The sequence below is a fragment of the Cavia porcellus genome, unplaced genomic scaffold, assembly GCF_034190915.1.
Source record: "Cavia porcellus strain 051 isolate PalLab524CR breed Dunkin Hartley unplaced genomic scaffold, mCavPor4.1 scaffold_1, whole genome shotgun sequence".
In the NCBI taxonomy this organism is placed as follows: Eukaryota; Metazoa; Chordata; class Mammalia; order Rodentia; family Caviidae; genus Cavia; species Cavia porcellus.
In genome coordinates this window covers 82,519,656-82,541,920 of record NW_026947484.1, presented here as the reverse complement: position 1 = coordinate 82,541,920, position 22,265 = coordinate 82,519,656, and the positions used below count along the sequence as shown (strand labels likewise).

At 35.6% G+C, this 22,265-nt stretch overlaps 1 protein-coding gene across 4 annotated transcripts in view; it reads right to left on the bottom strand.

Moving 5' to 3' along the window:
- Kdm4c (lysine demethylase 4C) overlaps positions 1-22,265 on the bottom strand; it is a 354,968-nt gene that overhangs the window by 261,526 nt on the left and 71,177 nt on the right. For all 4 annotated transcript variants that reach the window (XM_013155087.3, XM_003472256.5, XM_023566045.2 and 1 more), the window contains exons 5-6: positions 18,091-18,284; positions 5,103-5,152 (exon numbers count right to left, since the gene is read on the bottom strand). In XM_013155087.3, the coding sequence (XP_013010541.1) occupies positions 5,103-5,152; positions 18,091-18,284 (244 nt within the window). The remainder of the gene's footprint in view (positions 1-5,102; positions 5,153-18,090; positions 18,285-22,265) is intronic.

The following is a 22,265-nucleotide window of genomic DNA, read 5'->3' as shown; positions in this document are numbered from 1 at the left end:
CTACAAATAGTAAAGATAGGGATAAGGAGGATACAAGTTAGCTAATGGCACCAAAATACTACTATATAGGAAGAATTACTTCTAATGTCCTGTAGCAAACTATGATAACTGTTATCTATAATAATTTATGTTTCAAAATAACTAGAAAAGTCCAGTTTCCCAGTATACAAAAATGACAAATAATGGAGGACATGGATATGGTAATTACGTTGACATGATCACTGCACATCACACACATGTGTTGATTTATCATCTATACTCCATAAAAATATAAAACTATTATCAATTAAAAATGAAAAACACGCCTACCATACAATACTAGGGAAATAAAACAAGATGATGATATAGGAAATTGTTTCTATGAGACATGCTCTCATAGACAACCATATGTATCTTCACATGAAATTTCTTGGTGCTTATTCATGAACCAATGAGTTACTCAAGATGGGAAGGGAATCTTCTAGTTTTACCTATGTTCCTTCTTCAGAGGCTGACATTCAAGATTCACAGAGCTGGCCTCTCTGTTTCCTATTGTTGATGGAGTGGTTGGCTACCCAGGACTGGACAGAAGATTATCACTACCCAGGCTCCACTCTATACCAAGGATCCTATATTCCATTCATGTCTCTATTGACTGATGGAATTTTCTAGGAGGAGTAAAAGAAAAAATTCACATTCATACTGATCTTAGGATCAAGAAACATGGTGCTTGTCCTAAGCAACTTTGTATTTTTATCCCCTGAACATGTTATCTTGTGTAAAGGGCAAGTTTTTCTACTTCAAGCTAGTTGGAGAAAATTCAGAGTTAAAATTTCCACCCAGTTTTACTGGATCAGTAGGCTGTTACTCACATGGTTTTTTTAACTGCATCCCTGAGAACACTGTGTATCTCGTCTCACTTTTTCAGCCCTTGATATGTCCTATGGACAATAAGTGTACACATCTATCAGAGATCCCCAGACCAACCACACTGAGATCAAACAGGTCAGTCAAGCTAACCAAAATTTTTCTGGCTTTCCACTCCAAATTCACTCTTCTAATCTCAGAAATCTCCATTTCCCTCTGGAACTCCTCCCTGCAAGCAGACATTTTCTCCTGGATTCTGCCCGCCCTGTTCTTAATGCCTCTTCTCAGAACTACCAGGAACATAACCCAATATAAAATATCCAAATACACTTAACACACAGAGATATCACTAATACCAAACTATGAGAAAATTAAGCTTAGAGACTGTTTCACTATTCTTAATGTGAACCAGTAGATAATTAGATATAAATAAACTGATACACTCACTGATCTCCATGCCTAAGGCACGTGTTAGGCAAGCAGGCAAAGGATATATAGTTGATCATCTTCATTTTTATGTCTTACAGGTACTTTTAAAATTCATTATTTACAATCAGGAATATTTTATTTATATGCCTTTCAAAACTGAGCATTTTAATATAGTACTTTTGGACCATCCACTAAACAAATGCTTAAGGGAATAATATTTTCCATTTTGAGAGCTAATAAAAGTAATTACTAATTCTGTGAGTTAAGTATGAAAACAGATCAATTTAGATTATGTTTACAGAATTAAAATGGCTTGTTATTTATTTCTGCCTTTCTACTCTCTTGATAACAGTGGCTCATAATATATTTGGACCAAAATCTTTTAAGGTATTTGATGATAGCTTCCTAGAAGTCTGCATTTATGCCTTATTTCGAATATTATTTCAGAAATCTACAGAATGTCTGCCTGCATTCCACTCATAGATCTTTGTGGAACAAGAATCCCTAAAAATGACTCTGAGATCCTCTATTTCATATACTTTTTTTTTAAATTAGTACGTTTGCAGTACATAATGACTGTATTCATCATGACAATCTATGGACTTAAACTCAAGACTACTAAGGATTTAAAAGACAAAAGGAAAAACAAGCCTGGGGACATAGTTCAGGGCTACAGTACTTGTCTGGCATGCATGCCCATGACCCTGGGTTCAACCCCCAGCCAAGCTTAAAAAAAAAAAGTATCCACTCATAAAAATGAACTAGATTAACCCCTCATAACAATGATTCTTCTGTTCCCTTTTACTGAACCCTGCTTTTTTAAATAAGATGACCACCAGGCACAGTAGTGCTAGTCTGTATAGTCCCAGGTTCATAAGGCTAAGGCAGAAAAACTTTTTTTTTTTTTTTTTGGCAGAAAGACTCTTGAGCCCCAAGTATGAGGCCAGCTTGAACCCTACCAAATAAATAAATAACGAACAAACAATATCTAACAAAATGTTAAGTGAAAACATATATTTTTAAAAAGTAAATAAACTGGGTAATAAGTCTGTAATCTCAGCACTAAGGAGGCTGAGACAGGAGGATCACTGCCAAGTTCAAGGTCAGCCTGAACTATATAGTGAGAACCAATTTGAAAAACACAATTAATAGGCACATAGTAAGACAGACAGACAGTGTAAACCTAAATGTTTGTTATAAGTATTTACCTGTATCTAAAAGAATCAACTCACTTTTATTATAATGTTGCTCAAAACAGAAATCTTGCTAATCATTCGCACTTCCAAAATCAGTTTCACAATATCCTAAATCATATGCTTTTTTCCCAGTAACCAAAATCTTCACCAATGTAAATCTTTTTAATTTTAATAGCATTCTATTCACAATGAGACAAATGGAACACCCTTTCACAAAGGTTTTAGATGCTCCCATTTTAATCTTTATTTTGTTTAATGTTATAGCAAAGATACTATCTTATTTCTAAAACAGATTAGACTTAGACATTTGAAAACTTAAACCTTTCAAACTGTCATTCATGATTTAACATTATATCTCTTCTCTCTTCCATATTTGCAATGCAATTGTATCCAACAAAAATCTAAGAAGTACGTAATGGCATTAAAGATGAACATAACAAGTATAAAGACTGCAACAATTCTCTTGAGATTTTTTATTACATTTATGTCTATATAACATTGAAAAAAATCTGTATAAATGAGAAAGCAGCTGAAGGGCAAAATCAAACTTCTGCCTTTATTAGATGCAGGCCTAATATCTTCCAGATAAAATACTTGTAGGTGCCACAGTCAATCAAGATTTCAATAGAAACCAAAGATGAAAGCACTCATGCATAAAAGGCAAATGTGATAATTATGGTGTGCAGACAAGATAATGGAAAATATCTGAGCCCACTTTTCATTTTATGTATCAAGTGCTGCCTTGACCTAGACATTCCATAATGCTCCATCACATTTACTACATTATTTTATCATTTTAATTATTTAGCTGAATTCAATTAATTTGGCTGGCACCTGGTCAGTGGATACAAATACTACACTCTGTTATAGGGTCTTTTGCCTGTTTTGTTTTTCAAAATAATGCTGCAAAACAGTTTAAGTTCCTGTTCATCTTTGAAGTTTTCTAACCTCTTACTGATTAAACACTTGGTGCCTGTTTTCCTGTAAGGTCATTTTCAGACAATTTCAAAGTATCAATAAACATTTTACAGCACATATTTTAGTGTGAATCAAAACCACAAAGTTTACATTGGCTTCATTTTCAAAGTTCTCTGGTGATAAGGTTAATAGAAAATGGTGGAATAATTATTACAAAGACAGTTTAGCATATAGCTTTAGCACAAAGTTCACTGCCTACGTATTTAAGGATTATGGTAATCATCTTCTAAGCTCTGCTCTAATCTATTATCCAGAACTAGGACTCATCCACCTTAATATTCATAAAAATAGTTCCTAACAAAGTTCAAGATTACAATTACACTGCTATTATTATCATAATGTATTACATTTAAAAAACACTAGAGCTTTATAGTTATCAGCCTGCCAAAATTATAATAATGCTTCTTGCAAAAGTGATATTGTAACTATTCCTTCTAATATTCTCCCATAATCTGGGGAAAATAACTTTTAGATACCATTAATAACTTCTCTTCAGTACTGTCAAGTCGAAGAATAGGATTTCTCAGCGTCCTCATTTCATTATTAAATGAAAGCACATACAACTCAGGGACAAAACTCCTTTCCCAACAGAAGGCAAATCTAACATACCAATGAAATTTAGATCAGAGCCTGACTAAAAATGCCTCACTCAGGATTCAATCCTGTACAAACTCAGAATGTCTTGCTCCCCAGTTATCTCACAAACAAAATTCAACAGAAGTCACTACCAGTCCACATATCCTGTGGGCAGGCGGGCTGGCCAAATAGAAAACAAGGATCATGTGGTGTGGGTCTGATTCTTTTCCCTATGTGTAGCGCTTCCTGGCATCAAGAAGGTAGCTGCTTTTGTGAACACTCTTCGCATACACAAGCAGACACAGGGTAAAACCAGCAAGAGAGCTACCAGAGCAATTCTTCATTCTGGCCCTTAAGAAGATGAAGAAAGCCATAAAAAATTAAAATCACAGTAAAGTTAATCTTGGCAGTTCAAGAAGACACATTCTCATGTGTAACAAGTTACCCAAGAGGGGCTAGAGATTTAGCTCAGTGGCATAAGCGCCTGCCTTGCAAGCAGGCAGTTGTTAGTTCGATCCCTGGTACCAATAAAAATGAAAAAGACAAAAAAAAAAAAAACAAGTTACCCATGACAGTCACATTTATACTTCCATAAGAGCAGTCCCAGGCTCAATGGGCCATATAGAAACTGCAGGTCACAGGTTATATGACTCAACCTTTCTGAGAAGGTAACGCAACATAAAAAGCAATTGTAACGCAATTGTAACATAAAAAAAATTGTAACGCAACATAAAAAACAGTCATAAAATACCTTCATCTGAGACACTGCAAGCAGCAATGCTCTTTGGAAAGACATAATTTAAAGAAGTAAAAATATTATTGGCAAAATAATGTTAAATACTTTGTATGTGATAAAAAAAATCAGAAATTACCAAAATTAAGTGCAATCATTTAGAGATTATACAACACGAAAAGTATTCACAAATTACTGTGAAAAAGGTTAACATTTTTCAAATCAGAGAAATATTAAAAAGACAGCAATTTCAAAAGGATAAAATTAACAAAGTGACATTCTACACTGCAAATGTCTCAAAAATACACATGCTATCAGAATGAGAAGTGGGAAGCAAGTTTTACCTTGAGCCAATCTTTCAAGTCGTTTTCCATGCTCTGGGGGTATAGCATACCTAAAATGGTAAACACAAATAAAAATTTTAAATTTATAACTTTTCAGTTAGTATCCCAAGGATATCTATTCCTAAATGTTATATAAAAAATTCAGTATCAAACTCCTCTTAGATGAACTAAGGGTAGAAAAGCAATCAGCATTATACCCTTGACACCAAATGGAAGAAAAATGAACTTATAAATTGCCTATCTAAATGTTCCAGTTCTGCTCTCAAATATATCTTAAAGATTACAGAACAAAAATCAAATGCCAGTAAACCACTAAGTCAGGGGGACATCCTCTTCTAAGCCTCGACTCTCCGAATGCTCACAGCGTTCCAACACACAGGGCTATCTGTGGGAACATGGTCTGTGTTTTGAAGCTGGGTTAGTTTCAGCTTTCGTTTTCAAGAAAATCTGGGTTACTGTCATTTTAACTTTCAAAATATTTTTATTGACAAGCAAGATGTAACATAATTATAAAAATTTATATTTCTCCCAAGTCTTTGTAAAAACACAGTAATTTTCAAATAGGTATTTTAAAAAGTGACCAAACTTGGCCAAGGATGTAGCTGAGTGGTAAGAGCACTTTCCTAGGAGTAAGACCCTGGGTTTGATCCCCAGCACAGCAAGGGGGAAAATCAGGTATAGAATAATAGAGTAATATAATAATAATAATAATAAAGATCATTCAAAAGAAATCCTTTTTTTCCCCCAAACTTACTAGCCTTAAAAATGTAACTTCTATTTATTTATGATTATGTAACTCTTTAAATCTTGACTATAATAGTTCACCCCTAAAGATAGTACTACTCATTTTTAATCCCTAGTGTTTTCAAAAGTATAATACTTGAAATCATTTACCATGCAGCTATTAAATTTTAAAGTAATTCCATAATATCCTATGCAAATCTCATTTTTTTTTTAAATTTGTGTGTGTCTGTGTGTTACCAGAGATTGAACCCAGGAAAGCTCTATCACTGGGCTACAGCTCCCTTCACTTCTTTTATTTTTTAATTTTCACAAAGGAATTGCTAAATTGCCTAACTGGGACTTGAACTTGCAGTTCTCCTGTTTCAGTCTCCAGAGGACTGAGACTACAAGCATGTACCCCGGTACCTGGCTGTAAATCTAAATTTTGAGGTCACTTTTAATGAGAAAATGTATCGGTATTAAAAAATAAATTTAAGACCAAGCATGGTGGCAATGCCTATAATCCCAGCACTCACAAGACTGAGGCAGGAGGATTGCCTCCAGTTAAAGGCAGCCTGGGCTACACAGAGTTCAAGGCCAGCTTGGATTCCATAGGGAAAGCCTGTCTCAAGACGATAAAAACATACAGACAGACAGACATATGTTTAAATGACTGCTTAATGTTTTGAGTAAAAATTACATACTTTTTGAAGACCTAAATTTCCTATGATTCATTATTAGCTCCATATATAGCAAACATTACATTTACTTATCTAAATATACTTAACACCACACTTGGTTTCATTTAAGGCCACTGATAATGTATGCAAAACTTAACTGGACCTAAGGCAATTCACTAAAAGGAAGAGGCACTGCTTTGAAGGCACTGCTAATGAAATTATTCCAACTAAATTGGTGATATAAAGTTTTAGTATAACTAAATGACAATAACACAACGTATCTGTGATATATATATACATATATATGTGTATATATATGTGTATATATATATATATATTTTTGCTTTTTCACAGTTTCTAATTCCTAGTTTACATCACAAATAAAGCCAGGAAACTAAAGATGATATATCCATTCGAGTCAACATTATCACCTCTCTCACAATACAAGTAAACACATGTGCACACATGCATACATGCATATAAAGGGTATATGCCTGCCCATACAGGGCTAGATGTACATGGGCATATTTATATATCCAGATTCACTTGTTCAGAAAAACTGGCAAAGATATATCACCCTGATCTGATGTGTAACCATCCGTTCTCAGTACAAGTAAATTTGTTCAACTGCCACAAGAAAGAAGCCAGGCTTGAGTGCTCTGCCCCAGCTCTGGCCCTGCCACGATCTTCTACACTCTGCTCAGGCTGTCTGTAATAGCCTGGTCTTCTAAATCCTCTCCTATAAGCATGCCATTCACCAGGTATGACTGTCCTATCTTGGTCAGATGATTTGTTTAATTAGTTCTACTTTACTTTAGATTCGAAATGATATTGCAGGCTATTACCAAATTTCCATAAAATGTGGTTCATTTTAAAATCATAAATGAGTATAAGTAAAATTCCTATGGTTAACCAACCACTGCTCTAGTTCAAAAGCTTCAAAGGAAACCTTCCTTCTAATCACAGCCCCACACACAAGGAGACACATAATATTTCCTATTCCCAAGAAGAGACAACTCTTCCACTGCGAGCCACACTGTGGTAGCATACAGTGAAGCAACATAATGTGAAAACAACTTCACAGACAGGAAGATCTTCCTGCTCTTCTGCAGTCATTATCTTGCTCAAAGTTAACCCATTTATCTCATGTTTATCCCTGTGATAATTTGCATGATTCTCTCTTCAGTGTTAATAAGTCTAGGTTTTGTAAAATATGTTTTAAAAATAGCACATAGCTGCATAATGTTTCGTAAAGAAATAACTGCAGAGTTTCCTACATGCACCTATGGCCTGCTCTAGGGCCTGGCAGAAGATAGTCAAAACCGGTAAGTAATATGTCAGTATGACTAGATCATAAATATTACCAGACAAAGCTATTCTTTTGTTCATCATCAGGTTCAACATGAGAAAGAAACTAGGAAACACTAGTATAAATTTTTAGTAATTTATTTAAGAACCAAACTACAGAGTTTTTTATAGATAGCTACCTCTGCCATGGTCAAAAAGCAGTACACACACATATACCACCTCCACAACCACAAACCCTTAAATAGATACACTCCATTCCCCACAGGCTGGACTGCGAATTATTTAAAGTCTCACACAGGCTTCTGCCTTACTCTTCACCTTCCAACAGGCCCCTCTGCTTCAACTCCAACCTCGAACCCACCCAGATTCCAGCCCCTTCAAACTTTCACTGACTGCCCTAAGTCTCAGAAATTTACACTTTTACTTCTTCCTAGAGCATTTCAACTGTATTTTTATGTAGCATTTATCACCTACTACTTAGCTGTTGTTCAGTATACATAAACCATAGATATTGACTTCTGTGTGGAAGACAAGCCCTACCACCACCTAGAAATGCTCCCATAAATTATCCCTTTAAACGTAGTTCGTAGCATGAGTGTCTGATCCATAGCCAGGCATTTAATTACATGGCACAGTTGCTCAATTATTTAGCTAAGTCTAAGTTCTCTGAGAATATGGATATTGACTCCTTTTTTTTTTTACCTTTGAAAACTATCAAATAAAGTGTCCACCACTGTATGCCCTCAACTATATACAGGTTTTTGAAATTAATAATTGTTCATTTAAACTTTAGGACAATGTTTTTATTTCAAATATAATGAATATACCAACAACTGCTAACATTAAAAATTATTAATCACTTATAAACTATGAACACTAGATATCCATAGGGTAATGTTTTATTTAAAACCAAATTCTCTCAATTTTAAAAATATGTAATGTGTTTATTTTGGAGATTAAGGATAACTGATCCCTCTAAGCACATTTTTTGGTACTTTATTCAAAAAAGACCCAAGTGATACAAGCCTGGTAGCTGTGATATAAATAACTACCTTGAACTGAATGAGATCAAGCTAATATTGCTAACTCTGAGTGGATAAAGCTACATTTTTCAAAGTACACTAGATTCAGTTCTCTGATTCAGGTTTTCTCTATGAACTCACTCCCTTTACAGTCTCCTTTCAAGATAAGTTCAGTTTATTCACTTGTTCACCAGTACTACTCCAAAAACAACTCTCATGATTTTTTTTAATTGTCTTGGCATTGTCAACAATGTGCTAACAGAATATGCATTCTCAGCTGGTCAGACCTCTGTCACTGTGCTCTCAGGGATTGTAGCCAACGACGTAGCTGGCATCTCCCAACATCCCAGCTTCTGCCACCCTGTGACATGCAGAGACACCTCGGAGAGGGCCCGTACCAAGTTCGAGTCACGTTCAGCCAAGTGCCTCCTGAAACACTTGCTTCTCCCTCTAATTCAGCCTCCCTTCCTTCTCTACATCTGTTTGTTGCTGTTTTGTTTACATTCATACCCTGTGACAAATCAAGCCCAAGTTCCCAAAGACAATTTTCTAAAGTATCCTCCTCTTTTATGGCATAAGTTTGCCTTCTACACTTACTTACTAAAGGGTTGAAAAGCTCCATGAAAGAGAACTGACCAATAAATATATGGGTCATACACACAGGCTCTCTGACCACCTGTATTGCTAACAAGGAGACCAGAGCTTACAGACATCACCTCATGTGAGCACCATGGGTGACAGGTCTAAGTGGGCAAAGCTCAGGGCATACTCTCTCCAGCCCCATATTCCACTCCTATGTCCCTACAGATTACCACAAATGTGTCAAGTAAGACATGACACGACAAAGGCAACCATCTCTCCTCCAAGGATATACCTGCCATTACAATAATTGAGCAAAAGATGGCAACATTTTAAACAAACAGCAAATTGCAGTTACAAAAAATAAAACCATCAAATCACTACCTAATGGTTCTGGAATTATTTTGTTGGTTTTTTGAGGCAGTGAAGGTGGGCAGTCATTCTTATAACAAAAGCACTTCATGAATCAAAAAGTATCTATATTTCATAAAACTCAAAATTTCCGAAATATTTAATTTATAATTTTAATTAACGTATATTTCTAATTGATTCTGTCATGAAAGAAGGCTGAACAACTAGATTCTGTAGATGGGATTAAATTACATTTTCTCATTGTTTATGGGGTTAACAAGCTTTAATGCCTGTGTGCTTACTAAAGTTTAAGCATTAATATTTTAAATTATGAAGTCTCACAGTTAACTGTAGATAACAGATCATTTCATGCACAATTTTCACTTGTTAAAAATAGATAAAAGTGAAAATCAAAAGTATGGCTCTAAGGGATGTGACAGCAGGCTGCCAAGGTCTCCATTTGTAAAGCATTCATAGCCTTCATCAAAAAGAAGCACCTCACCTCACACGAGATTCAGCATGAGCGCATGTTCATGCCCCAAAAACTCCAAAGAGGGATGATAGGATGGGGCCTGTGTGCAATGAATGGTCCAGGCTTGGGTGCAAAAGCTTGGTTCCCTTGCATCAAGTCTGGGCAGTTCTAAAGACCGCACCAGCCCCAGAGTCTGCTTATGGGATCTGCCCAGAGCGCTCCTAGAATTCACCTTCTCCTCTTCCTCCTGTACCTTCTTCATTTCTCACTGGCATCAATCGGGCCAGTATCATTAGGTGGTGTGCCTTAAGCAGCAATCCTGAAAATTACAAGGTAGGTATCTAGAAGTATGGCCTGGGACAAGGTTCTAGAAATGAGACCCTACAAGAACACCAGATAAAGAGCCCTCAAGAAGCAACTCAGATGTCATTCAGGTTCACCATTCTGTGGCCTATGTCACCTCCCAACAACTCCTAGATTGAAAAGAGAAACACTCCAACTGCAAGTGCAGGTGAGTGAATGAGGAAACCACGGTGATGCTCCCGTGAAGGGAGTCTTTTGAATAACAAAGCATCAGAAAGATAGAAAGCTCTTTTTAATCTTGGATTCCAAATAAGTTTCAATAGCACATACATGCAAATTAATATCCTAATCAATCCATTGCTTTTGTCTAAAATCACTATTACAAAAACCAGTAAAACAATAACAGCACAAAAGTTGATTTTCAAGAAATAATATTCCATGGCTGGAGATTTAGCTCAGCGGCATAAGCGCCTGCCTGGAAAGTGCAAGGTCATGAATTCGATCCCTGGTACCAAATAATCATCATCCATATTACTTAATCTGTTGAATATTCTAAGTGTGCCCTACATGATACTGTTTTTTCTTTTTTTCTCCATGTAAGAAAAATACTATCATGAATTATTAGTTGATATCAACTATGAACTGAAAGGAAAGCATTACTTCTTAATATTGACTTCTCTGGGGCTGGGGATTTAGCTCAGCCAGCATAAGCACCTGCCTTGTAAGCAGGCAGTTGCAAATTCAATCCCTGGTACCGATAAAAAAAAAAAAAAAAAAAGTTAACAAAAAAAATATTGACTTCTCCAAAATACTCAACAGAAAACTTACTTAGTAGTGAGGGATTTTTCAAGGACTGGGTGATCCACGCAACTCATTTTCAAACTGCATTCCATGCTCCACCCATACTCCACCCCTGCCCATTTCCTGGATTCCCAAGGTTTACTGAAGGTGATAGTTGGTTCTGTCTTTGTTTTAAAAAGAGTTTCTGTAAAAATTTCCAATCTCTGCAGTGTTTTTCAAAGCAGAAACTCATCACAGAAAATACTCTTTCTGGTTATATATGAGTGTTTTGTATTATACACATACTCAGGCAAATATTTTGCAAAGAACAAGTATTATGCTACTGCTATAAAATTGGGAGGAGGATGCTAAAAGCCATAGGTCTAAATTATAAATTTCATCAAGACCATTTTGTCTTGTATGCTATGACATCACTAATATTTAGTCCAGTTCCTAGCATGGCTGTGTGCTCAGTAACTATTTAATAAACAAAAAATAAAACTTTACATCACCAAACACAGATGCAATGTGTTATAATAAGATAAAGCATTAAAAATAAATAAATAAAATAAGTAAAAAAGATTCTTAAATATAATAATTTGGGAAAGGACTCTGTGGAAAGAAAAAAAAGGAAAAGGGAGGAATAAAAATGATCAAGTTGTGAGATGTATACGTATCAACTTCAGAAAGTTAAATGTCATCACTGTGTATCACAGACATACACTACTAAAAATGTTTTTTTTTTTTTAATTTTTTTTTGTCTTTTTCCTTTTTACACGTACCAGGGATTGAACTCACGACTGCCTGCTTGCAAGGCAGGCACTTATGCCGCTGAGCTAAATCCCCAGCCCCAAAAAATGTTTTAAACAAAATTTGGAAGTAAGGGCTGGGGATTTAGCTCAGTGGCATAAGCACCTGCCTGGCAAGGTCATGAGTTCAATCCCCACTACCAGAAGAAAAAAAAAAAGGAATTAAATGAAAAAAAATACCCACGTGAAGCTATCTGCTTCTATCAAAAAATTCCCAAAATCAATTTTCCCTAACAAAAAAATTTGCTTTATATGGAAATCTGAGGACAGCACCTTTTTGAATTGATCATTATTAAAACTACAATTATGCCATCCATGAATAAGATAAAGAGGCTTAAAGGATTCTACTACAATTGGTCTACAGTTTCACCACAATTAACTCCAAAAAGGCACTGAAGCATTTTCAAGGAGATTTCCTGTGACTGAAGTTTAATCTTCAAGGGAAAACTACCTACACAGCTTCTTCACAGTTGGAAAACTCTTGAAGAACTGAAAGGCTTTCAAAGGTGAACATTTTTCAAAGCAACTAAACTTCCCAAAGATAATATAAGTAACATGCAAAATGGAAAAGGAACACATAGACTTAAAAACTAAAATAGAAATGGTAAATGGTCACATCCCTTCCAACTGGTAACATCTAAATAATGTTTATCTTCCTCATTAGCTAAAGAAAGACATTAACTTACAGAGCTAAAAAAAAAAAAAAGCAAAGACAACTCATCTAATTCAAGTCTTTTTTTGGTGCATATCTTCTAAAATGTTTACAGATTTAACTACCCTCCATTTAAGGAACACAAGTATATGATATGTTTTTGTTTCTGGTTGGAAAACATTATTAAAGATCAGGCAGTCGAAACATGCTAGTGAGCATGACCCACAGGGTTCTTCCCCTCTAGGCGCTAGTATTTTACAAGACGTATATTAAATATAATTGAGCCAATTTGGCACGAGGTAACTTGCTCATTCTTTCAAAAAGTGAGATGTGAATTCTTCTATTAAACCATAAGAAAATATTTAGTGATAAGTAAACAGTTTCTCTCCACTTCAAAATGAAGAAAGGGAGAGAGGAGAAAGCAGGAAGTGGGTAGGTGAGACAGCTGGGAGGGTGTCTGACAGCCTGGAGGAAGCCATGCTACTAGTCTAGCCCAACTACACAGATGGCAAATAGCCTTTTTGTTAAGCTGGCTTTCTATTAGAACAAAGAATCTTTACTTTTATAAAATCTCCAAGGTTCATGTTTAAAACATTTCATGTACACATATGCTAGCTCTCTATCTAATTATAGTACACACATGTATGGAAAATGCATGAAATGTTAACATGTACTGAGCACTTGATACATGATAAGCTTATTTCACTTAGTGCTTTGTGTTATTTAATCCACAAAAATGTTTTATCAGGTGGGTACCAGAACCATGTGTTTTAGGAGTAGAAACTGAGTTATGGCAGTCATTTAATGGTTACCCAATGCCACATACGTATTTAAGAGTAACATCAGGAATTAAGTTAGTACTCAAGCACAAAAATCCATGCTCTTTCAATTCCCAGTTAAAACAAACAAACACTGCATTCCTCAATGCTATGCAACACTAACATATGACCTAAAGAAAAAGTACTACACTGAGTACATATATATCAGTGGTGGCAATCCTATGACTCACATGTTTAATTCCTCTTAAGATAAAAGATGTTAACATACGAGTTTGTTTTCAAAACCAAAGCCTCAGTATTCAGGTTTAATTGCAGTGTTGGCACTCCGCAACAAGTGTGTCTGGGGTTATAGTTTGAGCATTCATTTCTAAATGGTTTGCCATCACTGATATGTACCCTAAATAAATGCACATTTCTTATTGCTATATGGTATTGTAGCAAAATATCACAGCTTTTTAAACAAAATTTAACCAAGTCCAAAATGCTGCAGCTTATGCTTAATTTTTCAACAACCATCCAGGAAAACTTTCTACAACCATCCAGGAAAATTTTTCTATAACCATCCAGGAAAACTTTCATGATGTCAGACCTTTTCATAGCTAAAGGCATGTCCTTTTACACATCACCCCACTCATTCTTTACAGAGTAAATCTTATAGTTTCTTCTTTACTCATTGTCTTTGGGCCAAGTCTGGGAAAGAAAGATTCAATGTACCATAGGAACTGTATCCCAATTAACACTGGCAAATGTCACTTGTAAGGAAGAACTATAGAAACTTTCACTCTACTACAAATAGACAAGGATGGCAAGTTCGGGCTTTAAGAAATTCTTTGACCAAAAATAATTTTTCATCAAGTTATTAAAACAAAAGAGATTATGGATATTTGTATAGTACCTAACTGTTCACTTTTACATACAATATAACTCCAGACCCCCCTAGAAATCCCTACAGTTGACAGAGGATAAATCATGCCTTGACTTGGCAGTTAAAGAAACTCATGATGAAAGGAGTAGAGTGATTTGCCCTAAGTCATTCAGCTAGAAAGTGACAGATTGGGATTCTAAACAAGTCTTCCAGTTCCAAAGTCAATATTCATTCCAAGAAAATAAATACTTTACCACTGGCTGCCAAAGTAGTTTTCTATCTGCTTACTCTAAGATTTTTTTTCCCCTTAAACCTTTATGCCAGAAATGTTTAAATAAATCATCAGCTTCTCTTAAGTCCCTTCAATACAAACCTGTGTTCATGAACTCTTCCTTAGCAAACCTGCCACACGTAATGGCTATAAATGTGTGTCTCGGGGCTTCTACCTTGGGCTGTACATACTCAGATATCTCAGGAAACTTGGTATTCTTAATAGTTACACTTTAGACAAGAATCTTTATAAAATGTCCTTTGTCTCCTTGCCTGCCCTTAGACTGATGGAAAACAACTGAACACTCTGATTCTGTTTAGCAATTATTTACAGGCAATCAATCCTGTAGCCAAGCCCCAAATGTTATGTACTGATGATTCCAAGAGGAAAACCCATGGATCTCTACTTCAAGGCCCCCATATACAGACTGCAGGCTGGTGGGGGTGAAGGAAGTGAGCAAAGGTAGTGGTCACAAGCATCGGTAAGATGCAGAAACAGATGTCTAAGGTAGGGGCAGAACAAGGTACAGACAGTTCTCAAGCAAAATCTAAGGGTACAAAGGCAGACTACAGCAGCACAGACCTGGAGATAAGGAAGGAATCACCAGCAGTCTTAGCAGAAATCATACTCAGACCTTGGCCCCTGAGTATAGACCAAAGGAACAGGAAAGAGTGGATGTGCAATGCCAGCATCCAGGGCTAAGGAGAAAGACAGGACACACAGTTGGGACAGATACATCAAGCAAAAAGAAGACACCCACTATAGACAAGTAAAAGCAACTGTCCTAGAGTGCAGTGCAGATGTACCTCAACACAGGCAATCAGAAAAAGAAACCAATACACACATTTACATTCACTCATCCAGAACCTTATGTCACCCAGTCATCCTCTTACTGACTCTGACATAAATCACAGGATCTAAGCACAGAAGATCATTCTGATTAACCTTGTATTCTGGGACTGAGGAAGCGGGGTCCACAGCAGTACTGTACAATACTGGAAACAATACTGGCAGAATAAACACCAGAGCCCTGCTCACAGGCTCTCAAATCTGGACTCTGCCCCATCTACTGCCTGTCTTCCAATATTCATTCACATGACTATGGATTCCTTCCACCATAATTCAAAAATTTCAATGATAATAAAGCTTACCTCCAAATTATTTATACTTTAGTAATATAATCTTTCATACATCTACCAGGAAATATCCTAACAGCCATTTATATCATCCTTTATAGTTATCCCAGAAAATGGAAAGTAGATTACTTGTTGTAACTCACTGTTGTTTTTAATTATTTTATCATTATAAATAATGGCCAAGGTTAAAGATAATAGTGATAATATAAATCTACCCTAATGCATATAATGAAGTCTATATGCTTAAAAACTAATAATGAACTACTGAAAATATATAAGCTAAGAGAAAAAATTCTTTGAAAATGCACATAATTATTCTCACTCATGAAATGATACACTTTCTCAAAAACACGACTCTAGAATCAATCTTATCTCTGACCAGAATAATCTTTCCTAAATGAACTTCAAGAGATAACATCAATCTGTTCCTCAGAGAAGAAAGCCAATCATCTTTCTTTGTAAGAAAGCAGACTTCATCAAAACTCCAAATACATCATTAAAAACTCAAATTAAGGCCACTAATTAACTTCCAATGAATGCCTAGAAAAGTTTCACTGCTAACTTTTCAGATTCCTTAAGCAAGGTATAGAATATTGCTAGATTTCACAACACTGAGTTCATCCATTTCATTTAATTGTATCCACATTTGAGTGACTCTCAGAAAAAGTACTAACTATGCAGTTTAGAAACTGCCCTACATCCCATCTGTTTCTTAAAACATTTCTCCTAGTCTCCCATGTCAAAGTTCTAAAGGATACATTCCAACAGACTTTTCAGTGGTGTTGAAGAAATAGAACAAACCACCGGCAGGACCTCACGCAGGTGTTCCCAAGCAGCCCTGTGTAATGAACAAGTCCCACCACAAGGTCCTGTCAGGAAAGCCGTGGGGTCCTAGACCGCCTATTAAAATGCTGAAGTTTGATTCCATTTTAAAAAACAGAATGCCAGGATTTTTTAAATGAAATATGTGAGTAAAATATTTTTAAAATAAGTTTAACAACTCCCCATTCACTTTTATCAGATCACAAAACTCCACAGAAAATCAGGAACTACCTAGATCTCTATCATATGTCTTTCCAACTAAATGTTCATTTGTTTTGTCATTAGGAACTTAGCTATATTTAGTTTCCTTTTTTAAAGAAAGCTTACAAATTCATACTTCACCAAAAGCTAATACCTTAAGGGGAAATAAAGGCAAGAAGAGAATTAATATTAAGCATTGTAGTTCAACATGTAATCAGCAAAGTTTTTGGTTTTGTTTTTTGTGTTTTTGAGACAAGGTTTCAGCATGCAGTTCAGGCTGGCATTGAACTCACTTTGTAGCACAGAGGGTCTTTAAAGAGGTTTTATGCTCAAACATTGGGAGGAGAGTTAACAGCCTGGCATCCGCACCTGAAGAGCCTTCTACGTATTACATTCACAATCAACAGAAGCCTTGTATTTCCAGGGTTGTCAGGTAGATGACTTTCTTGAGCTGGTATTTAAGGTGTCTTAAAACTAAAACAATGAACCTAGGTGTTGTGACACATGCCTGTAACCCCAACACTCAAAAGGCTGGGGCAGCAGGATCTCTATTAGTTCAAGACCAGCCTGGGCTAAAAAGAAAAAATTGACCAAAAAACACATAATCATGAGTGTACCCAATAATTACAAATGGGTAACAAATGTAGAAAATAAATGCAACTTATGAAAAGACACACCTAAAATCACTGCTCAGAAAGATGAGGACAGAGGCTCACAAAAATAAATAGCAAGTTTTAAATTCTATCAACATTAACATTCGTAATAGTCATCTCTCACTTCAATCATCTAAAGAGTGCTAACAGGCTTCATAATTCACCCCTTCTCTCCCTCTAGAAACCCCACTCCATCACATGGAACTTGTCATTTATTTAAAGGAGGGTGGACCAAAAGATGAGCAAGATTGTTTGAATCCAGGAAATCAACTTTCACACCTACACTATCTCATACTAACCCCCAACAAATGTAAGACTACAAATATCTATCAATTCATACTCCACAAAATGGTTTGCAGGCAACATTGTGTGTGTGTGTGTGTGTGTCTGTGTGTACACACACACACGTCAATGCTGGGCTTATAGTTTCTCAGTAAAACCCTGGTAAGTATCACAACCAAAAGTACTTAGAACTCACACAAATCTGAATACATCAAATCAAAGAAAGAATTCTCTCCAATATGTGCACAATACTTATAGTTTAAAACTCAAAAGCAAATTACTATTTAAAAAGTGACTTGCCAAGACTTCGGTTCTCCAAAATGGAGATAATTAATGCTGTAGAGGTCCATATCCTCAGTGTGCCACGCAAATGTGGTCTTCCACATGCCAAAATAGAGATAAGGGGTATTTACACCCTCAATAGAAATACCGCACTCTTCTTCAACCACATCCAAGACTGTATTTAGGCGAGCTATGTTCCATTCATCCACACCCTGGAACCAGGAAAGGGAGAGAAACAGAAATCAAATGTTAATAAATATAGCATGTACTGATCACCATCTGCCAATTATTACAATATGTATTTTAATACACTGAAAAAAATGAAACATAAAGCAATCACTCAAGAGCTATGTAAGCATCCCTTATTAGTAATACAAAAATTACTACCACTAAAATACAGTTTTATATAACTACTGGTATAAAATTGTACTAAATAACTTCCTGATTCTAAATGGTAATATGTAAAAGGCCCCACTTCACACTTGCTGCTAGCAAAAAATCACTAATTCAACATAGATAATTTGGCGAGTGATTTCCATTTTGGCATTTCTTTTTGTTTGGGGGCATAGAGCTTATTTGTTCTTTGATTTTGCATGTCATAGAAAAAGTTACTTTCTTACATTCGTCTCTCCTCTACATACATTTAGAGTGTATGATACTGTCTTCCCTAAAAATTCTACTCTAATTATGGGGAAAATTCTTAACACTATTCTAAACTAGAGATCACTGCACTCATAGTGATCCTTGAACTGAATAAACATTAGCCTCATATAGTATTCTGAGGGGAAAATGTAAACACATAATTTCTACTAAAAATGCATAAATAAACTCTGGTAAAATTGCTAAAATAATGTAATTTTGTATAACACAACATGGTGACAGGAAAGAGAGAAGGTTAAAATCCTTGTTCTAAGTTAAAGTGATAAAAAAAATGACTTATTTTATCAGAGTGTATCAATATAATACACATATATTCTTCTCATAATCAAAATCTAAATAGTTGAAGCTGGGCCTGGTGGTGCATGCCTGTAACCCCAGCACGTGGGAGTCTGAGTTTGAGACAGGTGGACTACCATGAGTTTGAGGCCAGCCTGGATTATGTAGTAAGGTCAAGGCCAGCCAAAACTACATGTCAAGCTCCTGTTAAAAAAAAAAAAAAAATCTAAATTTCCAAGACTGAGCAAATTCCTATGCAGAGAAACTATAATACCCTAAAACCTATGTCAATTTCTTCATGGTGCTATTACAGAGCTGTATCAAATTGTTATGTGTTCTTAAAAGTTCTCTCTAATAACTATGCCAGTAGTATCACATATGATGACTTCTGTCATTTCTCTTATACATTGAAGGATTTTCATATTAGTCTGTTTTCACGTTGGCATTTAAATGATTCTCTAATAAGTGTATCATTATTACTTCTTCAAACTTTGAGTTAGGAAAACTACTGATAGAGCAGTAAATGAAGCAAAGGATATAATTTAATCCCTAAACTCCCCCTGAGTAGCCATTCTATCCATAATTTTAGCTCTTATTGAGAAGTTTGTAATTTGGAAATTGGTCACATTACTGCAGAGTGAGTATCTTTTAAGATACAAGGTTCCAATTTAGGAGACTTTACAAATGAATTTTGTTAAATATTTTATGGCACTCTATTTACAGGGATGAAGCTTCTTAACTCTGTCCAATCAAACTTTAGCTTAATCATTCTAATAATAGACTCCTATTTAAAGCTTATTACCAAAATAATGAATCTAGGGTAATAAATGAGCACCTTAATATAGAAACCATTTTTAAACTGAGCAAGCTTGCAAATTTACACACTATTCTACTGAAATTCCTATACATGAAAACACCTAACTTTTATTTCTGTCTCGTATTATCTTTCAAAATTAATCAAGGCTAAATCCCTAGAAAACAAAATTTGGGGCACTGTGCTGAGTGTCAAGTCCTTCTCCATTAATCCATGAAGGTTCTAGCATCCTCCCAGTTTATCAGAGTACTAAACAAGCTACTTTGCAAAATGAAACTTACAAATTCTTAAAACTTAGGTTAATACCTAAAATACCTTAAAATATAAGGTAATATATATTTCACTAAAAAATCTAACACAAAACAAATATCAAACATTTGAGAAGTGATACTAAAGTATTTGAAGTTTAGGTCTGAATTTCTCCCCACCAAAGGGGCAAATAACACTTCTACAGCAGTTTTTGCTAAGTAAGGAAAGGTTGCCAAAATGCTGAACATTAATGCTAAACAAAGTCATAAAATTTCAATTAATGAATTATGCAAATATTAAGAACAATTAGTATTAACACAGCAAGATAAATCTTCCTGCTTCAAAGCTAGATGTGGTGGTGCACACCTAGCTTCCCGCACTCAACACACAGAGGCAGGATTTCAGTGAGTTCAAGGCCAGCCTGGGCTACACAGCAAGTTCAAGGCCAGCCTGAACTACATAGACCCTGTCTCAAATAAAACACATACTGATTCAAACTTACTTCTCTGGTTTTTTTGTTTGCTAGTATTAATTAATTTGGCTAACTACTCCCAAGGTAGTTCGACAGAAGCCTTCTGTAGCAGTGCCTGGTCACCATCACACATGCAGAAGAGGAATACGCCTAGCTTATAGTGTGCATAGTGCGTACCAAATGACATCTTTTTATTCTAATATATATATATATATATATATATATATATAAAACACATATTTAAAACAATCCTATAAAACAAGTAATACTACACTCAATAAACAAATGGAGAAATTAATACTCTAGACAGGTAGTACATGACAATGATTAACCTATATCTGACTCTTAAATCTCCATTTTTAAACTCTACACTTGTAGTCTTGATCCTTTCCTTTTAAAATATTACATATCATCATCTTCTTCTTTCAGAACCAGTTGTCCACAGACAAGCAAGAAGCTAAATGTAGAGGTGGCAAACTCATAAAGCTGTGATACCCTTTGCACCAAAGGGTACAGTCATCCTACACACACAATGCAAAATGTAGTCCATAATAGGACTGACTTGGTGCACAAGCATTCTCCAGAATGTGCCCAGCTACAAACAAACCCCACAGTGAACAGAGATAACTTGCCAAACCCTCAAAACTAAAGCAGTCAAGTCTGCAAAGCATCTCCATGCCACTCAAAACCCACACACAAATGCCTCTTCCCCATTCTGCCCTAACAAAGCTCCTCCATATGATGTTCAGCAGGGACCTAAATTTACAGCTCCTCTGTTTTCTGAAGTCATCACTGTATCGTGATTTGTGCTCACACATGTAACTAAGACATTTATTAGGGAGCTCTCCTTTGAATCACTGAACCTTCCTCACATCAGGAATCAGATGTCAGTCCAAAGGAACTCCTAAATCTTCAATACCACAATCAGAGAAGGGAGAGACCCAGGCCATACAGGACTCCTCCTCACTGGGAGTACTCAGTCTCTAGGAATCCAAAGGATGCCACTGAAGCAGCATGCTATATTAGAAAACCTGCCATGCAATAAGCCTTTTTTACCTAACACACAAGCATGATGCATACTAGCCCAATTTTTCCCAAATATTTCTAATGTAACAATCCTATCAGATGTCATAGTCAAAACTGTTCAGCTGTTTTTCCTCCTCTTTGTCACAGGCTAACAGGTACCTGAAAGGTTGTAACATGTCCTACTGTACAGGCCCTAAAAGTTCAGGAACCCTATTTAAGTCTGCTTAAATCCACATTTCCCAAATAATATTTTACAATGGACTTATGTTTATACAATACATTTATACCTTATTAAACAGTACTGTACAGGAGAATGTGTTAGAGACAATGTTATAATAAGTAGTTTCCTAAATGCATTAGCCTAAATGTAACTCAGTAATAGGATAAAAGTAATTCTGGACCACATCTGAGGTAACTCCCTGAGAATCCAGGGAGTCTGAAGAGATGGCCAAAGTATGTTCATTTCTATTGTCATATGTGTATGTAATTTGACTGTGTCACCTAAAAATACTGAGATAATGTAAATTAAGTACAATTAAAACATAAAAAGGCATTTCTAAATGAAGACAGACTAAGATTAACATTTGAAAGAAAAGAGAGAAGACATGATCAAACTTCATAAAACTATCAAATATATTAATAAACAAGAGCCTAAACTTTAAAAACAGATACAGAAATGATGGTACACATCTATCT